The sequence below is a fragment of the Paroedura picta genome, chromosome 2 (assembly GCF_049243985.1).
Source record: "Paroedura picta isolate Pp20150507F chromosome 2, Ppicta_v3.0, whole genome shotgun sequence".
In the NCBI taxonomy this organism is placed as follows: domain Eukaryota; kingdom Metazoa; phylum Chordata; class Lepidosauria; order Squamata; family Gekkonidae; genus Paroedura; species Paroedura picta.
In genome coordinates, this window is record NC_135370.1 from 37,544,096 (window position 1) to 37,560,242 (window position 16,147).

Consider the following 16,147-nt stretch of genomic DNA (forward strand, 5'->3'; position numbering starts at 1 on the left):
GCAAATGCTTATACTTCCCAGTGCAATTAAAGTTCATAGTGTTCATATTGGATTGCTGTAGTTTACAACGATTTTTGACACCTGACAATAAGTTTTGATGTGCTTTACTGCATTTCTCATAAGGGGCTTAAGGGACATGTTAATGTATGGAAGTTTGGTTTCTCGTGCTTTGTCTTGAAATACTAACATCTCCTAATTGTTTTAGACAGAAGATAGAGCGCAGCACCCTTACGGGCGCAAATCGTGAGGTCATTATTAGCACAGCCCTCTATCCGTTTGCCATGACCCTCTTCGATCAACACATTTACTGGACAGACTGGAACACCCGAAGTATTTACCGAGCCAACAAATACGACGGGTCAGATCAGATTGTTATGATCTCGAATCTGCCATCCAGACCAATGGATATTCACATCTGGGCCAAAAGCAAGCAACAGAAATGCACCAATGCTTGTAACCAGTTCAATGGGGGTTGCAGCCATATATGTGTAACAGGTAAAGAAAAGACACCGAATAACATCTGTATTGTCCTTGAGTGCCCTGTCTCTCAATAAGGAATCAGATCAGAGGAGAGGATTTTATTTAAGCTCTTGCACTCAAACAGCATTTTAGTTTTGATCCCTGTCGCAAGAGAAACATAAGTTTTGGTTCACAAACTGCATAGCACATAACACAGTCCAAATGAAGAAACACAGTTGGTTTCTTGTAGAAATACACCCAAAGCAAACGAAACCAACAGGCAAAAGGTTGTGTCTTCTTGAGATTGCAAATTATTTAGGATTTAATAAATCTCAAGAAGACACAACCTTTTGCCTATTGGTTTCGTTTTCTTTGGGTGCAGCACATAACACAGTCATGCCAATACATGAACAAATGAAGCTGTCTTGTATGGAGTCAGACCACAGGTCAAGGAAGATCTATGCTCAGGCTGGCTTGCAGCTCAGCAGGGTCTCAGGCAAAGGGCTTTGGAATCACAATACTGCCTAGTCCTTTGAACTGGGTGTGCATGGATTGAACCTTGGAACTTCTGCATGCCTGACTTACGCTCTGCACTAAGTTGCAGACAGCTAAGTATTGACAAATCCCAGAGCCGTATGGAAGGACAGTATAGAAATATAAATAAATAAATAAACTGTATCTCACATCTAAGACACTACCTTGTCAGGTATGATCAAGATGGGTAGCTGTGTTTACCTGTCTATAGAAAACAGCAAGAATGCAATACCACTTTAGCCCAGCCTTTCTCAACTTTCTTACCATTGAGAAACCCCCGAAACATTCTTCAGGCTTCAAGAAACCCCAGAAGTGGGGCGATCATGCAGAATATAGTTGGGAATCGTAGTTGGGTACTCACTCACCTGGGGCCCCTCCCCTTCCACCCCCTCCAGGCCCATCATTGGACACGGGGGGGGGGGAACAGGCCGACATGACTATATGGTCACATCACCTGATAAGTGTCTAACAAATTTTATGAATATATATAAAAACTTAAGTAATTCCCATCCATTCAGGAAACCCTTCCAGAACCGCCAAGAAACCCCAGTGTTTTTCGAACCCCAGGTTGAGAAAGCCTGCCCTGGACTAGCAAAATTTGTGGCATGGTATGGGCAGTGAGCCTGAAGTGAGCAGTGACTCACGGAAGCTCATACTCTGCCACAACTTTTGTTAGACTTCAAGGTACTACTGGGCTCTTGTACTATTGTCTGGTGAAGATCATTTGAAAGTTCTGCAACTTTTTAAAAAAGTAGCAGCTGCTCTGACCCAGGAGATGCACCTATTGTGGATGGATAATTGTCAGCCATAAAGATAACATGATACAGGCAGGTAGCCATTGTCCAGTTCTACAGCATGCTGCAAGAGCAACAGTTTGGTGCAGTGGTTAAGAGCAGCGGCTTCTAATCTGGAGAACCAGGTTTGATTCCTCACTCCTCCTCCACCAGCAGCCAGTTGGATGACTTTGGTGCAATCACAGTTCTCTCAGAGCTGTCTTATTCCCAACTACCTCGCAGGGTGTTTGTTGTGGGGAGAGGAAAGGAAGAAGCTTTGAGACCCTTTTGGGTAATGAAAAGCAGGGTACCAAGAAACAGCTTTTCTTCTTTATTAATGCGGCAGTTTATCACACCTTAAGCACAACGCATACAGAGTATATTCAGTACCCCAAGACAAATTTGAATGTATCTTTGGGTAGCAAAATATAATTCAGGGTGCCAGAAGTCAGTGTGTTTCATGACAAGCACAGGCTTTTCTCAAGTACCCAGAGCCTCTTTTGAACATCCATCCATAGAGAATAGGAACCATATAATTCGTCCCTTGTTATACACTTTATACATTTAAAGCACTCAGCAACCTACGAAAGCCTTCTGATTACATTTCTGCTAGAAGACAAAAAGCTGAAGCAAACTTCTGCTTTTATATTCTGTAAGAAACGAAATGATCTTTAAAAAAAAGGCGTTGGCCAAATAGTCCTGAATTGCGATATCTATTTTATGGTTTGCTTGTTTTAAAAAAAGTTTATTTTGACCTGTAGGATGTCTGTAAATATTATGACGACTTGTTTTTATTTCGTCTTATTACATTGACTACACTGGTCAATGACTATAACAAATAAACTAACATACATCAATAGTAGGACTAATAGTATGGTAGTTATGAGATTACTAGTATCAAGGCCCATTTAAAAATGGGCTTTGAAAGGCTTCCCTTTGGGCAGCAAAGCCCTCTCTCTGGCTCCGTCAGACGGCGAGAGGGCTTTGCAGCCCAAAGGGAAGGGAATCCTCCCCCCCACACACACAACTGCTTCCTTTGGCCCAATGAGCAGGAGTGGGCGTGGCCTGTGCAAGGCAGGGCCCAATTACGTCCTGATTGGGCTCTGCATCGGACCGGCCACGCCCACTCTCTGCCTACCCTTAGCACTTTCTTTAGTAACAGTGAGCCCGCTGTTACAGATTTTCTGCCCCAAGCGCTTGTTTTTCCATGGGCCCATTATGCACGGCCGCCGAAACGGTGATTTCGGGTCACATGGAAAACACGGAGGGGGAAGATGCGACACACACCGGTTATGCACGGGGCGGGGCGCGCCGGCGGCAAAACCCAGAGTAACCGATTATGCATGCGGCAATCCGGGCGCCGCTTCTGGTCATGGTGAGGCAAATGTCCTTCAACAAAGCCCATTTTTGGGCCAGCTTACTGGCAATTCATAACACTTTCGTGATTCTCTGCATCAGGGTTCTTTAACAAAAATGGGTGGGATAACAGAACGCATGAGCTATCCTGTAGCAGCCAGAGACATCCTGGGTTAATAAGTGATAAGGTGGGAACCTTGTTTGGCAAGACAGATATTATATAAGCCCCCCCCCCCCCCCCCCCCGGAATTGCCATGCTCAATTTATATGCTGTCATAATAGTTGCAGCCTTGGAACCCATGTCACCGCAACAGTACACAAAGGAAGTTTATTCGGAGTGGATAAAAAAGCTTATTCTAAGCACGCCGCTCAAAGGCTGACATCTTTGTGAACGTACCTGTTGTTTTTTTGTGTAACATTCCATTCATGTTCCATGAAGCGAATGAATGTTCTGTGGTAAATTATAGGTAACGTTTTGTGGCGCATTATACCTTTTGATATTGTAATATTCCATTGTTGTCCGTTGTAATCAAACGTAGGCCCGACCGGCGCGGAGTGTCAATGTCCTTCTGAAGGGCGCTGGTATTTAGCCAATAACAACAAGCATTGTATTGTGGATAATGGCACCAGGTGTAGCGGAGGACTGTTCACCTGCCTGAATGGACAGTGCATCGCGGAGCGCTGGAAGTGTGACAATGAAAATGACTGTGGGGACGGGAGCGATGAACTGGAAAGTGTGTGTGGTAAGCACTTCTGCAGTTGAATCAGGAACTCTAATGCCTCGAGAGAGACTGTTTTGATAAAAAATCAAGGGCTCTTCAATATCTCTTTGGCCAGAGTCCCGCGGTCTACGTTGCCGGGATTAGCTTCGTTGCCGGGAGACGAGGCCCGATCGCATCCAAAAGCAGAGATAATTCAAAAGTTGAAAAGATGAATGTAGGGGAGATGGTGCAGATGGTAAATCTGACTTGCCCTCTTGAGGTCAAACAGGATAGAACATAATTTTTAGAAGGGCTAGGGAGTATTTCCCCAGTTTAAAGGTTTTTAAAATCAGAATAATAGGATGTGAGTTGAGAAATTGTGTTGTGGAGTATGAAATGTTCATAACTCGCCCACTCTTAACAAGAGTATTTTCAAAACTGTTAAAGTTTTTTTTTTTAATGTAGGGCTCTGAAACTCTTCCTTTACGCATACAGTCTTCCAGGCCCGGCGCACTGAAAGACTGCCAATGAGGGAAGGGTATCACCCCAAGGTGTCATATGAATCAATTAAATCAATCGATAAATAGTGGCGTGGGACTTCTACAGGCCCAGGAAGGGGGGAAGGAGGATGGGTGGAGAAAGTGAATTCTGACTTCCTTTTGATAAAATTCATCTTTAATAAAGGGAGAAGCCACACAATGCATAAAGAAAATGTCCCATTGATTGTGCAGTTGTGTTGCTTTATGCCAACACGTTAGCCGACGATGAGTAGACAAGAAAGAAATTTCAGTGAACTTATTTCTTAATTGTTTTTTTTTCAGGGATACTAACAAAGTCTTCAACACACTACCCTATATTTTATACCTTATATTTTATATTTTAAGCCATATATCGTGGGTCTATTAATATCAAAGGTTCATAAAGGTTCATTTATAAGATTTATAAGACTTTGTTAGTATCCCTGAAAAAAAATAATTAAGAAATAAGTTCACTGATGAAATAAAATACAAAAACAAGGTTTTATACCTAGGAACTCGTTCTATTGTTTGAATAAAGTTTTTGCCATCGCCAGCTTGGAAATTTCTTTCTTGGCTACTTATGCCGACATGTCGGCAGCAGCATCTCCAGTTTCCTTCCTCCTGTATGAACTCCTCTGTCACCTATTCAGTTTTCACTGAGGGATTTGTAGGCTCTGGAGATGAATCTTCCAGGTAGAGACAAAACTAACAACTTTGCCTCCCGATTGACTGATTCAACATGTGTATTTTGCTTTACATGCAGTCCGTTTTGCAGCCGTGTTTGCCCTGGCAGGTAAAAACAAACAAACTAAACTCCTGCATTCTTCTTTGATGCATTTGTCAAGAGCCTCTTCCATCTGTGATGTTTCTTTATCGCCTTTCTCTCCTTCAGCTTTTCATACCTGTCAGCCAACAGCTTTCACCTGCGGCAATGGGCGGTGTGTCCCCTACCCTTATCGCTGTGATCACTACAATGACTGTGGAGACAACAGTGATGAGGTGGGCTGCTTGTTCCGAACTTGTGACTCCCACACAGAATTTACTTGCAATAATGGAAGGTGTATATCTCTTGAATACGTCTGCAATGGTGTAAACAACTGTTATGATAATGGCACTTCAGATGAGAGAAATTGCCGTAAGTTGACCACAAATACATATTGTCCTTTAGGATCTGATTCCTTAGGCCACCAAAGAAGAAACTTTTCTCTAATTTTTTTTGCTTGGAAAGAATCAGTAAAAGGGAACAAACTTTGGTATTTTTAAAACAATTGGCCCAAAATAATTAATCATATTTGTGAACATCTTGAAAAATTGATTGGATGTCAAGGTCCTTTGTTGATGATTGAGAAACTTTCATAAATGTACATGCTGTGAACTGTCCCACTGACTTTGGATCCCACCAAATTTTTGTTCAAGGTAGCCCAATTCCCCTTCTTATTACAGCTCCCATCCTAGATGGCTTTTCTCATGCAGGTCCCACGATCCTTAGGGTAACAGTTTTAGTGGTGAAGGGGGACACCTTCCTCCAGTGGGAAAGCTCGTTGGATCCAACCCAAAGAATCCTGAGCTGTTCCATTAATGGAAGATCACCCAATTGCCCTTCTCCTGATGTGTTACTTTTTTTTTTTGCATGCAGGGTCCTTCCAAATGCTACCAGTACTTTTTAATGTGCCACAGGGGCCCATTCTGCACACGTTGGATAATGCACTTTCAATGCACTTTAGAAGTAAATTATCCTGTTCTGCACAAGAAAATCCAGCTACAAAAGCACTTTGGAAATGCATTATCTAATGTGTGCAGAATAGGCCAGGAGGCTACTGGTAGAAAGGATGGAAAGGGTCATTTCTATCAGCTGAAAGTCTGTTCAATATTATGCCCTGTGCTACAGCCATTGGGGACTGAATAATAGGTCATTTTATTAGTGTATAATTGTTCCAGTGTGTGAAAATATTTGATATAATGATAATGTTAATATTTCTTCTGTGACATGTATTAATATGTTATGTGTCAGGCATGCTTTTGAGCCAACAGTGAAGTACATACGACTACATTTTTGTTGGCTATCTTTGGTGTGACAATAGAGCATATTCAGTGGCAGTAAACCCCAAAACTCAGCTTTCCGAGCCACTATCAGGGAAGAGCTTTGGTCCCGAGGTCCTGTTTGTAGTTCCACCAGGGCAGCTGATTATCCTCTGTGTGAAATAAAATCTGGGTCTAGATGGGCCCCTAGTCTGATCCAGCAGGGCTGTCCTTGTGTTCTTGCACATCCGTTTGGGCAGAGTCTCTCATTGCAACTATAGCGCTTTGAGTTTTTAGCATAATGCTGCAATTATCAGAGAACGGTTGGTGTGAGAATAATCAGCATGAAAAGGGTGTCTAGGACTGTTTATGCACTGGGAACCTCACTGCCCCAGCTCCCGTGCAGGAGCACAAATAGGGGGCAGATGGGGTTCACGGGGCCAAATGCTCCCCCATGTAGGTACAAGAAGAGGTGGGGCAACCTGCCATGACTAAAACTCTAGCCTGCAGCACAGCATGAAACCTCCAGTGCATAAATGGTCTAGGTGTTGCTTGGTGGTTTCGGTAGAGGAGCTGCGATGAGGCTGTTGCTGGTAGGGAAGGCAGAATGCCCGTAGAAGAAAAGTCTCATCTTTTTACAGCAGGGGTAGTCAACCTGTGGTCCTCCAGATGTTCATGGACTACAATTCCCATGAGTCTACAATTCCCATGAGACTACAATTCCCATGGAATTGTAGTCCATGAACATCTGGAGGACCACAGGTTGACTACCCCTGTTTTACAGGACAAAACTGACTTAAACTGTATTGAGTGTTATATCCTACCTTGCATCATAGAATCCAAGATAGTGTCCACATAGGCTGATCTGTCTTCCAGACACTGATCTAACTCCATGTGCTTATTTTAAGAAAGTTATCTTCCAACCCGAATATGGAACTTTTCCTACTCATCTGATGAAAAACTTTGCATAATATATCCATACCAAGAATTGGAAAATAACTCAAAATTATTAAATTCTGATAGTAATATGTTATTTTTTAATTTCTATAGATATGTTATTTTTATTTTGCTGTGGTAAAATAGGTCAGGTGGTCTTGTTTCTGTCCCTCTTTTCTGAGGCACCACATTCCTCTTGTGACTTTTTTTCAGTGTCGTTTCTATGGATATGTCCCTTTGAAATACGCTTTCTGCCAAATTTTGGATTAATTCCCCCCTAAAGGACAGAGTAGAAGGAACCAGGCTATAATTATTCATGGGGAAAGAGTCTATCAGATGTAAATAATCAGTGGATAAAAATAAGTACCGTACTATTTTTGGAACATGGGAATACACTGGGAACTGATTATGTTAAGGCGGGTTAAAGTTGCTAAATTATCTTATTCAGAATGAATATACTAGCTCATCTCTGGAGGATTATCTACTGAACTGATTTTACATTGATAGATCACTTGAAATTCCACTCTGAAAAATGTTGCTGTTTGAAGTTAACATGTATATTTTTTTAATCAGCTTGTTCTTTTGTAAGGGAACAAAAGAGATCTAAACTTTCCCTTCTTGTTTTGTTTCTCTTTTAAAGCTGAACGCACTTGTCAGCCTGGCTATACAAAATGCCGGAGCACAAACATATGCATTCCTCGGACTTATCTGTGTGACGGGGATAATGACTGTGGTGACATGAGTGATGAGAGTCCCACTCACTGCGGTAAGCTGATTGCGCCCAAATTACCTTCCTTGGCTTTGGTTTGGGCAAAAAGTCAAAAGTCTTCTACTGCCTAGGATTCCTCCCTCCCCATCATCATATTGCAGAGGCCTGCCTTTGCTTCTGCCCATATGTGTCTGCCTAACATGAACTTAGATTCAAGAACTTAAACTGAAAATCTTCCAAGCCAGGGGTAGTCAAACTGCGGCCTTCCAGATGTCCATGGACTACCATTCCCTACAATTCAAGAACTTAAACTGAAAATCTTCTAAGCCAGGGGTAATCAAACTGCGGCCTTCCAGATGTCCATGGACTACCATTCCCTACAAGAACTTAAACTGAAAATCTTCCAAGCCAGGGGTAGTCAAACTGCGGCCTTCCAGATGTCCATGGACTACCATTCCCTACAATTCAAGAAACTGAAAATCTAGAAGAAGCCAGGGGTAATCAAGAAGCCAGGGGTAATCTAGAAGCCAGGGGTAATCAAACTGCGGCCCACCAGATGTCCATGGACTACAATTCTCTACAATTCAAGAACTTAAAACTTAAAATCTTCTAAGTCAGGAGTAGTCAAACTGCGGCCCACCAGATGTTCATGGATTACAAATGCTGGCAGGGGCTCATGGGAGTTGTAGTCCATGGACATCTGGAGGGCCGCAGTTTGACTACCCCTGTTCTAAGCCAACCAATCATTGAGGCAATCAAACCATCTTTAGATAAAGACTAAAGAAATGGTATAAGGAGAGCTGGGGCTGGGAGAGCATCAGTTTTGGCAAGAACGCTTGTGATCATAGGACTTGGTGCAACTTTGACATTGTATCCCTGGCCTTCAATGTATTAATAATGCGCAAGGGGGGTAGGCTTGATGTATATTAAATTCTTATTAGATGTGCTCACCCAGCAGTGTGGTGAGTATTGATACCAGCATACTGGTTTCCAAAGCCTTCTGGCACAGGAACAGAGACACTTCACATGGCTTCTTCTTTTTATCCTTTAGCTGGCAATTGGTAGAGCAGGTGGTCCTCTCAGCTGATACACTCCTGTAGGTGCTGCTGGATTTTTTTATAAACAAGGCAGAAAAACCCTGCGGGTGGGCTGGCACCTGTAGCCAGAGTTAAATAAATGTTATAAGAATGTAAAACGAAGTTGACTTTGTAGCTCTGAATTACGTGAAAGGTGAAGTATGCACTGGATAATTCTTAGGCCCATTCGCACCCCATGGATGATGCACTTTCTGTGTTTTTGTTGCTGGCTCTTCCTATGCGAAACAGGATAATCTTCTTCTAAAATGCGTTTGAAAGTGCACTATCCCAGTGGTCCCCAACCTGCGGCCCAAGGCCATGGCGCTGGGCCACAGCTCCCTCTCCCCACCCCCCCCCTGCAGTAAAAAACATCCCAGGCCACAAGCTTGCGGCCAGAGAAGCTTCTTACTACAGGAGGGCGGGGAGAGGGAATCAGGGCCGTGCGTGCACTGCGCATGTGCGGCCGGGCCGCGCATGCGCCATGCGTGGCCAAAATCGTGCATGCGCAGCACTTTTGCGCATTTGCGCATGCACGAAAGTGCCGCGCATGCATGATTTCAGCCGCGCGTGGCGCATGCGCGGCCCAGCCCGTGCATGTGCAATGCACGAGCAGGGCAGTTGCCCTGCCAGTCTCCAGCCTCAGAAAGGTTGGGGACCACTGCACTATCCAATGTGTGTGGAATGGGTCTTTTTAGCAAAGGAAAAGAAAAGCTAATTGCGGTCATGCAGAAAAGGTAGGGAGGCCATTCATGAATTCTTTCTTCTAGAGGTGTTACAGCTGTTGTTTTTCTCATATGGAAAGGGCCTGTCCTTTTTCACATTAGGACTTGGACTTGAAAGATGATACAAAATCCAATCTGGAAAAGGGTTCCTAATCCAATTCATTGGTATATATTCAAGTGGGGATTTTGAAAAGCTCTCAGGTTCTCCATTCAGCTGCCCGTGGGCATGGGGGAGGGAGGGGGTTCAGGCTTCCCTCCCAGAGCATTTTTCCACTGGAAAGAGGGCTAGGCAAATCCTGTTTACGTCTCCCTCTGGAACTACCTATCCATCCCAGGGCACATGGTCAGAGGAAGGGGCAAACAGCTCCCTGCCGGTTGCTGTTTGGATGGGAAAATCCCATTGCAGCTGGAACTGCTTTCTTGTCCTATTATTACTATACTAGATTTAAAGCCCATTTTACCCTGAGATAAAATGGGTGCTAGCGGGGGGAAAGGCAGGGGTGCGGGGAATGGCTGGCCAGGCGGCGGCCATTGTGGGGCGTCTCCAGTGGGGTGGTGAGTGCAGGAGGCGAGCCAGGCGTCGCGGCAACCGCGGGGATGGAGAGTGGGCGTCGGAGGCGGCCTACCTGGAACCGATGCAGTGGACTACTGGTGCTCCAGCGACGATGGGGTGGCTGCGGTGGGTGGCCGCGGAGGCCGCTCGCGGCCGCGCATCCCAGCCGCAAGGCGCCGTGTTTTTTTGGGCGGCTGCTGGTGGCGGGACGGCGATGGGAGCGCGGGGTGGCTGTTGACGGTGGGGTGGTGCCGGGGCGCAGGCGCGGCCCCTTGTCGGTGGAATGGAGTGGAGTCTTGATGGGCCAGCGAGGATGGCATGGAATGGCGTAGAACGGCGCTGCTTGCGGCGGGACGGCGACGGGCGGTGTCATTGGGCCTTCTTGGTTGTCGGGGCAGGCTAAATTGCCTCCCTAAATTGCCTCTGTCGGCTTCAGCCCTGCCCCCTAAGGTATGCATTATGCAGGTGATAACATTGGCCTTTCAGCGCATGACCATGTAAGATAATATTTATGTGAGAAGTACTTTGAACATACAGAAAGATAATACATACGTACTAAATATTACTCTTGTTAATTGTGGATTTAAATGCAACTTCAGTCTGTTTGGAAGCCCAAGAAAAAAGAAAGATGAAATCTGGGGAATGTTTTTATTCTCACCCTTCCAGTCTCATTGACTTGCACCAATGCTGAGTTTCGCTGCTCATCTGGACGCTGCATTCCTGCTCATTGGTACTGTGACCAAGCAGTGGATTGTGCGGATGGCTCAGATGAGCCTGCCTCTTGTGGTAAGAGAGAAGTTAAAGGCAAAATGATTTGAGAAGGCGTAACTGGACTGATCAAAATGAATTGAGGTTAATGAATGGCCAGATCAATGGTAGTCAGCCTTTTTGGACAATATACACTAGGTTACAATCCAAAGTATGATCTATTGAGACCATAGACAAAAGCCCTTCAGTGTGTGTTACTCCAGTCTAGAGCACCCTTTTGATCATGGAGGAGCCCTTGAAATAATTTTCAGGGTTTAGGAAGCCCTGGAAGTGCTGTGAGCTGGCCACACCTTCCTGCTGCACTCCCCGGAAGAGACACATCAGTGGAAGTGATATCATTGCCCATGTGAACGGGCAGGCTTGAGAAGGACTGATAGGGGAGAGCCAGTAGGCAATTTAAGATGGGAGTAGATGTGCAGCGTCCCTGGCACACAAACTATGAGAAAACACACTCATGATCAGGAGAGGGGAAGGGGAGCAATGGAAGTGGCCGAGTCCATTAAGGCAGGAAGGGGAAGGCTGTGGACCACTTATGGAGCTCCCATGAACCCCCAGGGTTTACGGACCCCTAGTTGGGACTCCCTGCTCTAGAGTCTTCTGAATGAAGGAATGGGCAGGCTTACCATGGGAAAGAAGCAGACGTTGGACTCTATGCCTTAACCATGTTCTTATGTTAAGTTCTTATGTTCTAGTCTTGCCTAGCTTCAGAAAGTCGTTCTGCAGTAGAACAGCTAGATTTGAGTCCAGTGTGATCTCAGAGATTGGAGAGTTTGGGAGTATGAGCTTTTGAAAGTAAAAACTCACTTCATCATCTGGCAAAGGGAGCTTTGACTCTCATGCCTCAAAAATCTTGTTGATCCCTAAGGTCTTCCTACCACGTTTCCAATTTTACAGAAGGAGGCTTCTGCAAGCCATCTCCTAGTCTAACTATGTCATTATGGAAAGCTTGGCCTATGTTATTCTGAGAAAGTCAAGAATAGGGACATGCTTGTGAGTGAGAACTCAGGTGTTTGCTGAAGACAGTGAGCGACCTTAACCCTTTGGATGTGAGCATTCTTATGAAAGGGGATGGCTTTCCTTGACATGTAAAAAGCAAACAAATGCCAGCAGCCCTGCAAAGCAGAAAGCTTCCTTTAGAATGCTGATAGGCATACCACAAAGCAGGCAGACAGACAAGCCCTGTTCTTCTTCCCAGTTCTCCCTGTGCGGAGCTGTTCAAACGACCAGTTCAGATGTGATGATGGCAGATGTATCCCAGCAAGTTGGATTTGCGATGGCGATAATGACTGCGGCGATATGAGTGATGAAGACCAAAGACACAGTTGCGGTAAGTGTTCTACATTAGCGATCCCCAACCTGTGGGCCGCGGACCACATGTGGTCCGTCGACTAATTGGAGGTGGGCCGCGAAGGATGCCTTCTCTCTCCCCCCCAGCTCTTTACTTCATTCCCCCCCCCCCCGGCCCTTTACTTCGGGAGTCATTGTCTCCCATCACTCCCAGATGGGACTATCTCGTTTCAGAGAAATAAGCTCAGGGTTCCCATTGATTTGTCATTGCCATGTTAAAATTTCCATGAAAATAAAATGTTCCTTTTGTTCATTGTTGTGGCATGTCTGTATCTTATTTTGAAGGGATGTTTAAACATTACCATAGCGATCAGAGAGCGCTAGGGCAGTGGTTGAGAGTAGAGGAGTAAACTACCCCCCTCCCACCGGGCCTCAGTAAAACTGTCAAGCGTTGAGTGGTCCCCAGTGATAAAAAGGTTGGGGACCACTGTTCTACAGAAACACTTGGCTTGGTTTTAATGTATTTTTGCTGCTGCTGTTGTTGTTGTTGTTGTTGTTGGGCTTATTATTATTATTATTATTATTTAGATTTGTTAACTGCTGTTCTCGAGCCATCCAGCTCGCAGCAGTTTACAACAGCATAAAAAGTAGTAAAACAACAATAAGATAACAATAACAATCTAGAGTAAAAAACGGTCCCCCTAAAATACATACTCAACAGGCCCATTCCGGCTCAGTGCCTCAAGGTAGGTGCTTGGAGGAGGGACTCCACAGATCTTTCTTACCGTGGCCTCAACCAAACATTTGGCGGAAGAGCTCCGTCTTCCAGGCCCCACGGAACTGTGATAGCTCCAACAGGGCCCTTAGTTCTTCTGGGAGTTCATTCCACCACGTATTCTGTTCCTAGTCTTGGAAATTCCTCCTTCTGGGCAATAGTTCTTGAGAGCAGGACTGATAAACGTTGTTGTTAGTTGCGAAGGCCTGTCCCACCCATCGTGACCCCATGGACAATGATCCTCCAGGCCTTCCTGTCCTCTACTATTCCCTGGAGTCCATAAATGAGTAATAATAACTGAACATAAGTGTTTTAATAATGCTCCTGAGGCACTGTGGTTTCTTCCAGCAAATCGCAGCTGTTCAGCATCGGAGTTCACTTGCGTGAACAATGGACCTGCCCAAAGAAGGTGCATCCCCAAGGCCTGGGTCTGTGATGGGGATGCTGACTGCAGCGATGGTTACGATGAACATCAAAACTGCACCAGAAGGCCATGCCTGGACAATGAATTTGCTTGTAGCAATGGACTGTGCATCCGAAATACTTACAGGTGGGTGTTATACTGCACCTGGCCTTTGGATTGCCCTCCGCCATGAGATACCGCTGAAGCCCACTTTTCCGTCTCTTAGACCCCGGGGCTAAAATCTTCCGTTCTACTCAGGCTTTTAAATTGAGGAGTTCTACCAGCTTGGTATAGTGGTTAGGAATGTGAACATCTAATCTAGTGAGCTGGGAGTGATTCCATGCTCCTCTGCATGCAGCCAGCTGGGCTCGCCACAGTACTGATAGAGCTGTTCTGACCGAGCAGTAATATCGGGGCTCTCTCAGCCTCACCCACCTCACAGGGTGTCTGTTGTGGGGAGAGGCGAATATAAGCCGCTTTGAGGCTCCTTCGGGTAGAGAAAAGCGGCATATAAAACCCAACTCTTCTTTTTCTTTATTGTGGTCTGCTTCTGTCTTGAAGACGATTTGATTTATATAATGATAATATTAACAACCTTATTTTTATATCCCACCCTTCCTAGCTGGCTCAGGTCAGATAACAACAAAAATATACAAAACAATACAAGTTACATAATTTAAAACAGTTACTATGTAAGTTTAAATGAAAGTATATTATTAAAATCTGCCACCTAAAAACCTTATGGGGGAGTAATTTTGTGACTAGGATTTCTTAAGCAGGAAGGCCAGCGTCCCTCAATGTTTGTTTCTTGGCTTCAACCATAGGCCTGGCAGAGCAGCTTTGGCTTACAGGCCCCCTGGAACCGTTGAAGCCTGACCTACGTGTAATGCTCCCAAAATGGCTTTCATTTCCAGGTGTGACCGGCGCAATGACTGCGGCGACAGCAGTGATGAGAGGGGCTGCATCTATCAGCCCTGCGCACAGCACCAGTTCACCTGCCAAAATGGCCGCTGCATCTCCAAAGCCTACCTTTGTGACGGGGACAACGATTGTGGTGACGAGTCGGACGAGTTGGAGCACATGTGTGTTACCCCAGAAGCAACCTGTCCCCCCCATTATTTCAAGTGCGACAACGGGAATTGCATCGACCTGGCCAAAATCTGCAACCGGATCGACGACTGTCTCGACAACAGTGATGAAAAGGGATGTGGTATGTCTAGAAAGTTTTTTTTTAAAGAATATATGTGCCTGAATAAAGAAATGTATGCACAGGATGGAGAATTATTGCAATACTTTGAAAACGTTTGCCTGGTAAATGTCCTGGGAGATCATGTGGGATTATATCATGACTGGGAGTCAGCGTTGTAGTGCTGTTATTAAGAAGGCAAAATTAAAATTTGATTTAATATGGGAATTAGGAAGAAGAGACGGCCGGTATTCATGCTGCTACCAGAATCCGTAAATACCTGCTTCGGATTTGCATAGCTTTTAATGCTTGGGTGTATGATAGATCGGAATGCAAGATTTTGCAGTTGCCCAGTACATTGCATTTGAATTGTTTTTTGACTGGGTCCAGACAAAATGTTATGTCAGGATTCCTGTGTAGATTGCCAGTGCTTTTAGGTGTGGGCCTGCAGTGTCTGTCAACTGCATGTCCCCACTAAGGGCCTAACAGCAACTTGAGGTTGAAAAAATTGCAAGGGAGGAAAGATTAAGCCCCCTCAGCTATGCTGAAATGGGCTACCTGAGCTCCAAGCCCCTTTTACAGCTTTTCACAGATTGTCAGATGTTGCTTCTGGTTCAAACCAGAGTAATGGATAGTCAATACAATCTGAATGGAGCTGAGCAAACCCTGCCATGCGTAGAGTGTTTGAATTTTGAAGGTTCCATTGCAAGAACATGGACAAGATAAGGCCTTATGGCAGGTCTCTGAAGAGACAGCAATTCTATAAAAATAATAAAAAATAAGCTGCACAGTTCTGGAATTTGGCTGAACAAGATCCCGGAGGGTTCCCAGCCCAGAAAGCCAAAAACGTTTCCCTGACCCGCTTATAATTTTTTTTTTTTTTTTTATGGTGAGAAGACACCGCCCCCCCCAAAATGCCCCCAGAAATCTTTCCCCAAACCTCAGTATTAAATACATTTTCACAATAATGCTTTTAGTAGATTGCTCTCTGACTCCTTTTTCCTCCAAGTCTTCAGAATGTCTTTATTACTTCCCCGGTTGTTCGAAACCATGGAAATAAATCTTTTGAAAGGTATTTGCTCTGTCTCAGCCATGCTTTGTGTTGAACGGAAATAGAGTTAAACTGCAAATATGGTTTGCGCACATGCAGCAATTCTTTCTACGTTATGACTCAATTCAGAAGTTTATTGTGCTGTACCAATGCAATGGGTCAGCTAAAGTGTCAGGCAAGGACTTACGAAGCCTGGCTTCAGACTCACATCCATGAAATTTAATGGATGACCACAGCCCAAGCACTTTCTTTCAGTCAGGTTTTCTTCAGAGGGTTGTTGAACAAAGTTTGACTCCAGTGGCATTGTAAAAACCAACAAAG

At 44.8% G+C, this 16,147-nt stretch overlaps 1 protein-coding gene across 1 annotated transcript in view; it reads left to right on the forward strand.

Moving 5' to 3' along the window:
- Positions 1-16,147, forward strand: part of LRP2 (LDL receptor related protein 2) — a 216,187-nt gene that overhangs the window by 141,494 nt on the left and 58,546 nt on the right. The window contains exons 42-49 of the mRNA XM_077319790.1: positions 206-495; positions 3,662-3,865; positions 5,234-5,476; positions 7,937-8,062; positions 11,023-11,142; positions 12,320-12,451; positions 13,535-13,736; positions 14,504-14,799. Of these exons, the coding sequence (XP_077175905.1) occupies positions 206-495; positions 3,662-3,865; positions 5,234-5,476; positions 7,937-8,062; positions 11,023-11,142; positions 12,320-12,451; positions 13,535-13,736; positions 14,504-14,799 (1,613 nt within the window). The remainder of the gene's footprint in view (positions 1-205; positions 496-3,661; positions 3,866-5,233; positions 5,477-7,936; positions 8,063-11,022; positions 11,143-12,319; positions 12,452-13,534; positions 13,737-14,503; positions 14,800-16,147) is intronic.